We start from the raw sequence: 6540 nt of genomic DNA, 5'->3' as shown, positions 1-6540 counted from the left end.
AAAAACTGAGAGGATAAAACCTTTATGGTGGATGAGATGTAGACCTGCCTCAGGAAGGGAAAGAGTTTACGGTAAAATGAAAAATGTGACAGTCGTTGAGGTTTTTATTTAACCACGATTTCAGGTGCTTGAGATGGAAAACACACAACGCTCTCATCATTCTGTCACACAAAAGAAACCAGATCATTAAAACGCGTCACGTAGTGCTTCCATAATGTAGATTTATTAGAATATTCAGTGTAGTGCTATAACTTCTCATTCACTAGAGCTTCTGTCAATTCTTAGTGTTCATGGACGTGTTGGTCTGTGAGACAGATGCTCTGCAATGACATAAATCTGTAAAGCACTGTGACGGAAATTAACAAAATGCTACCTAATATTTATATTACTAATTACAGAATTTACAGTCACAAAAGTTTATGAAGCAGTTCAAAGAAATTTGTGGATTTCTTACTGACAAAAAAATAATAATAAATACACATTTTTTTCCCTTTCTGAGTAGATTTGTGGAGTAAAGGCCCCCATAAAACAACAAAGAAATCAGTTTTCTTTCAGTTATCTGCAACAAAATGAAACAAGCAGCGTTTTAAGGAAACTGCTGCTTCATTTTTAAAAAATAATAGGAGTCAAGAGGAACAAAAATCAGGGTGGAAAACAGTTATTGGTGACAAAATGTATAATGGACACACAGTAGAAAACTCCCATCGACTGCGTCTCTCACTACAGTATATTGCCAACATGTGACCACCTTGTTTCACGCTTTTCAGAAAAATCACCCCACGTTCGTCGACTGTGGGAGCATTAATGAAACTGGGCTGAAGAAAGTGATTAAAGAGTCAGAAGGGGTGATAAGATGTGAGTCCGCAAGAGTTCAAATGACGCCTGCAGGCCTCGTTTCCGGGAGAATCGTCCAAAAACTCCTCAGTCAGTCGCTGAAGTAAAAAGAAATTGTCGTACCATGATACCAACACTACAAGTCAGTTATAATTACACTCTGCTCTGTGTATAACTACAGCTTGATCTCTTGTGGCAGATCACCCAAAGAACAGGGCAGGAAACTGCAATAGACGTGAAGTAAAAAGTCAGCGTAGGGGGGGAGAAAATCGCCTCAAGTTGTCCGTCTCTTTCCCTTGCTGAATTTGAACAAAGTGCCCACTGTTTGATAGAGAAAGGCATGATGGGACAGAAAGAGAGTGAAGGGATGGGGGCCGTAAAGCCTGGACTGAAAGCACAGAGAGAATGAGAGTGGGGGGGAGTCAGGACTTGATACAGTAAAGCAGGAGGAGGGGGGATGAACTGAGGAGGTGTCTAGTCTGGACCCGGCTGCTCTAATTGGATTTTAGGTTGCCCTGCTCTACTCTGCAAAGAGATTTAGTGGGGTCCTGTTCCTTCTGGTTTGGGGGGTTTGTGTGTCGGGGGGTTTAGAGGAAGTTGTGCTTGCTGGTAAAAGATTTGTTTTGTTGTGTTTCCCCAGCAGAGACCGGAGCGTGATGTTTAGATTTCTACTTTAAACTCGTACCTGACCGCCATGCTCATCAGAGCTGCTGCTGCTGCGGCTGCTAAGTGCACAACTGGGTTTTGTTGCAATACTGTGAGTGTGTGAATGTTAGGGTGTGTGCAGAGAGTGTGTTTGTAGGTGTCTGTAATTTCTGTATATTTTTGTCAGGTAATAGTTTAAGACCCTGTGCATGAAGTTTTAAACTCAGCAGCGTCTTATATTTTTAGATTTCTGCCTAAACTGTATAAACGTCTCTGGTTTGGAAGTTGAGAGTTCAGTGTTTTAGTCGTTGCAGGGAAGAATATGAACATATCCAGCTCCAGTTTTGCAGCTATAATGTGCACAGTTGCATATTTTAATAATTTGGGGTGACAGATGAGGACCAGACCTTTGACTTTGTTGTCAGTTTGACGGGACAGTCTTTAGAGCAGGCCCAAGGGCCTCGCTGACCTACAGCGGACTACACCAGTGAATTCATGGTTATAATGGGTAAGTCCTGACTTTTTCAACAAAAGCTAGAAACTCCTCACTGTTCCAGTTGACCACACAATGTCTCTCTCTGATCTTCTCTCCCTCTGTGCTTCAGAACAGGTTCGTCTTGATGCCGGGGTTGGGTTTTCTGTGGAAGGAGGACAGGACTCCAGCAAAAGGCCCGGTCATACTGTCCGCCGGCTGCCAGGCCTTCAGAATCTCCTGAGTCTGGGCAGCAGGCTGAGCCACGGCCGGGTTGGATGGCCCCAGGCTGGACCAGCTGGGTGGCTTCAGCCCCTGCAGAACCGGAGAGCTGGAGGTGTTGACGTAGCCGCTGTTGGCGGGAGCAGGGCTGGGGCTCAGGCTGGCAGGGCTGCCCAAGTTCCCGTTGGCCGAGCCCGGCAGGGAGGCCGTGCTGTCAGGTGTGGGGCTGCAGGTGGATTCTTTGGACTCATCATCATCTGATGAAGATCTTGGCTCTCCGCCCTTCTTGCCTGCAGAGCTGGTGCTACTGGTGCTGCCCGCTGTGCCACCAGAGCTGTTGGCTTTGGCGTTGGCTGCACGCTCCTGCTTACGAAACTTGGCACGCCTGTTCTGAAACCAGACCTGTGAAACACAGACAGAGGTAAGATCAATATTCGATCAAAGACGCATGAGATGGATGGATAGACAGAGATAAGAATCTAAAAATGTCAGATAGTATGATATTGTTTTGTACTTTGAAGGTGTAGAACATAGACAGCAGAGTGATGAATGAAACCTGTTCCTCTCACCTGTACTCGGGCCTCCGTCAGATCTATTTTCAGCGCCAGCTCCTCTCGGGTGTAGATGTCGGGGTAGTGTGTCTCGGCGAAGACTCGCTCCAGCTCCTTCAGCTGGGAGCTGGTGAAGGTGGTCCGGATGCGCCGCTGCTTCCTCTTCTCGTTCAGGCCGGAGGGGTCCGAGAAGAACTTGTACGGGACTGAGGAGAAATTTTTTTTATTTTTTATTTTAAGTTTATTGAAATAATGATAATATATATATATATATGTATATGTAAAATAATATGAAGTGTAAATGAAGCAGCACTGATGTAAAATTATCTTAGGTTGGGAATTTATTGTTCTTAAATTTAACAACTTTTAAATATTTTCAGAAAACCTTTTATAATAATCAATCATTGAAATGTTTCATTATTTTTAACAAGCAAATAATAAGTTTTTATTCACAGTCAACTAAAATTTTACGACCAAACAAAGCCTGACATTGTCAAATTGTACATTTAAGTTGTAGGCCTATAATAGTCCAAATTAATCCTATAATGAATGTTGGAAAGGAAATATCCCACAAAGCTGCTTAATTTAAAGCTAATTGTTTAATTTAGTCTGAAACCATATTGATTTTTGATTTTATCATTTGATGAGGGTGTTATATCCTTTATAACACTGAAAAACAAATGTGTTTAGCCTAATTATTCAAATCACTTCTAGACTTAACACTCATATATAAACAGTTTTATACATTATTTACATTATAGTTTTATACATACAGTATTTAGGTGATTTATAAAGCTTTCTTTATAGACTACAAGACTGTAAAATACCCTTAATAACCTTAATTAATATAAACAGAAATTAGTTAAATGTTAATGTTTGCAACCAATTAAAAACACTTGGACAACAGGATTTATAGAAATCTCACTATTAAGACGTGCTGCGTTTCAAAATCAGGACGGAAAAGGAGAATTTCACTGTTTTAAAGAAAGTAAAAGTATAAAATCTGTGATTCGTTTATTAGAAAGGATGAAAGAATAAGACACTTATAATACAGTTTATCTGGGCCTGTGTGTGTGTGTTAGTTTGATTCAGATTTCAGCAGGTTCTTAACCTTGCAAATGTTTAACAGTGATGTTAATATCACATTATGACTACTAATATTATTATTAATTACCTAATAATAATAATAATAATGTATATAATAATCTTCTAATGTATCAGCGGTAGTCTGCGGTCCCAAATAAATCCAGAAATAAAATGTTTCACCTTTAAAATTCTCCTCTTAGTTTCTCAACATCCTCTATAAAAAAAAAAAATAACATAAAGATGTGAATCTTTACAATGATTTATTCTTAAAAATGTTCCTCTAAGTAACGTTTTGCAACTGTTTGATTCCAAAAGCAAGAATTTACGTCTATTAGAATAAAATCAGTGCAAATCAATTTAGGCCTCAAACTGTACAGATGTTTATGCAGATGATGAAAAATAGAGTTGACATTTTTACGCCTTTTTATTTACAGATTTTTTGGACACCGGATGAAGACAAGATTTATACCTTTTAATCATTTTTTTATCTCCTCGTTTAAAAAGATATTCATGAGCTTAATGAACATATTTCTCTCATCGTACAACATATATTTAGATACGGATCCCGTGGACCCTCAGTATAGAATAGAGGTCCCTGTACCTGAGGAGTAAGGGGTGGGCTGGTGCTCCCGCAGGGCTCCCAGGGTGCAGCTGGCCGTGCTGAGCGGAGTGCAGGCCGGGTTGGAGAAGGGTCCGCTCCGGATCGGGTTGTACTGGAAGGAGCTGGCCTGGCTGCAGGAGCTGAAGTCCGCGTAAGCCGAGGCTTCCATGGCCGCCATGCAGGAGTCATAGGAGTTCAGGTAGGAGTAATCCATCTTATACATGGAGGTCAGCCGGTGCAAACACCGGTGTGCAAGCACGAGGAGGTGAGAGGCTCAGGCGTGTCTGCTGCAGCGGTTTGTTTTAGGAGCTACAGTGAATTAGTTTGTTCACACCAGTCAGAGTTGGTCTGTCTCTCAAATATCTCCAAGCGCTTCTGGTTCGTCTCCAAAACTCCTCTCAGCTCTGCGGTTTGTATCTCACTGTCACGCGGCTGTTTTTTCTTTGTAAATAATCCAGATGTTTTCTCTTTTCTCTCTAGTTTCACGCTCTGTGAGTCGTTTCTCCTGGTTTTCTCTCTCCTCTCTCTCTCTCTCTCTCTGTGTCCGTCTCCTCACTTTCTCCTCCCCTGACTGCCGTCCGCTCTGCGCTCGCGCTCCGTTTGACAGCGCGTTGCTGCTCGCGCGGTGTTTATAATAAACTTGGCAGAGCGCGAGACAATAGCGAGGCGGTGGTCTCCATGGTTTCCATGACAATGCCACCAGTCAGTGAGCCTGTACACGGACTCCCCCCTCCTCCTTCACCACCACCACCACCACCCCACAGCTCATCGCACCGCCCACGCGCTCCGGAACATCACGAGCTCGCAGGTGTCAGCAGAGTTCAGAAACCAAACCAGCGGCTTCTTCGTTTAAACTAGTTATAATGTCGATGCATCCTTTATCGGACGGTTCTAATTCTGGTGAGTGCGGTATTCCCTCATAGCCGAAATATGACCAAAAATGAAGATTACTGTTAATGTCACCATATTCTACCCACACATACCCATAAACTGCTGTTATTATGCGCTTAATGAGCTAATAAACCCTCCAGTCGAACATCAAGGACCCATTTCGGACAAAACAAGCATTTTGTGCTTATCGTTTTGTTTCTCCAGTTGTTTCCCCTCCATTACACCATTTTTAATTTTGTTTGAAGCCTATGAGCCACGGATGTAACCCGGCCCAACAGCCTGTAAAGTGTCCGTTCAATGCGGAGGTCCAGGTCGGTTTGTAAAGGAGGTTTTAGTTTATTTTATTCCTTGTAAATTCCTTATATTTTATTCAGACAGAAGACTGGGACTGACCGGGACTTGTTTGTGTTTAAACTAGAGAATATGAATGGAGGGGAAAACCACAAAATTGGCCTATAAACCAATAAGAGTTTAAATAAAAATGTATGCATACAAAGAGCACATATTTATGAGGAGTCGCTGCATGTTCTATAGGTTTGAAAAGTGGATGCATCCACAAAAAATAGACACTGAGAATAAACATCTTTTCGCTGTTCTGGGAGAGTCGGGTGTGTGATTAATTTTGCAGCATTAGAAGTGATTCGTTTTGTAGCAAAAATAGTATAACTTGTTAATTAACATAATACTGAAATGCAGCTAATGAGCAGGTGCGTGTCAAGTCCCAAATAATGTCTCATAACTGGTCTTTTTTTTTTTTTTATCACTGCCCCTCAAACGGCTCCTGGAAACAAGTGCAGCTCCGCCACAGAAGTCTTTATGTGGGGGGGAAACGTCCAGATGTGACGGTGATTGCTGGGATTAAAAGCTTTGATTTGATTCCGATCACTTTTACGGAGATGTCACCGGAGTGAGCGTCAGTTTGATGTATAGGACTAGAGAGAGAGAACTGGCTGCGGAGACAACCGAGCAACCACCACGACAGGCTAACCATAAACGCATTGACGCTTCAGAAATTGGTTTAAGTTTATTGTTTGGTGTCATACAATGTGATAAGTCATATCCCACACGGCCCACATCACACACACACATACACGCACGCACGCGCACACACGGGGCTTGAAACCGGCAGGCAAGGCGCGCGCAGTCTCCAAAAACTATTAAAAAGCATGATGACGGCTGCTCGCCGCATTTCAGACTCTGCTCATGAAATTAACAGGCTTTTTATTAGTAGATACATT

The 6540-nt window shown here is 42.3% G+C and overlaps 1 protein-coding gene across 1 annotated transcript; it reads right to left on the bottom strand.

Annotated features, from left to right (window-relative positions):
- Positions 1 to 8: 8 nt before the first annotated feature.
- On the bottom strand, positions 9 to 4874 carry phox2a (paired like homeobox 2A). The gene is made up of 3 exons (XM_042414237.1): positions 4412 to 4874; positions 2743 to 2930; positions 9 to 2575 (listed from the first exon to the last, which is right to left on the bottom strand). The coding sequence occupies exons 1-3, from the start codon at positions 4632 to 4634 to the stop codon at positions 2081 to 2083; spliced, it is 906 nt and encodes a 301-aa protein (XP_042270171.1). The 5' UTR covers positions 4635 to 4874; the 3' UTR covers positions 9 to 2080.
- Positions 4875 to 6540: the final 1666 nt, after the last annotated feature.

This window comes from Thunnus maccoyii, chromosome 6 (genome assembly GCF_910596095.1).
Source record: "Thunnus maccoyii chromosome 6, fThuMac1.1, whole genome shotgun sequence".
Lineage (NCBI taxonomy): Eukaryota > Metazoa > Chordata > Actinopteri > Scombriformes > Scombridae > Thunnus > Thunnus maccoyii.
The sequence above is the reverse complement of the archived record's forward strand: the minus strand, read 5'-3'. Positions and strand labels throughout refer to the sequence as shown.

Coding starts and splice junctions, on each gene's coding strand:
- phox2a (XM_042414237.1), bottom strand. CDS start 4,634: ATGTATAAGATGGATTACTCCTACCTGAACTCCTATGACTCCTGCATG. Junction 2,931..4,411: donor GCCCACCCCTTACTCCTCAG/GTACAGGGACCT, acceptor ATTTCTCCTCAG/TCCCGTACAAGTTCTTCTCG. Junction 2,576..2,742: donor TGACGGAGGCCCGAGTACAG/GTGAGAGGAACA, acceptor TGTGTTTCACAG/GTCTGGTTTCAGAACAGGCG.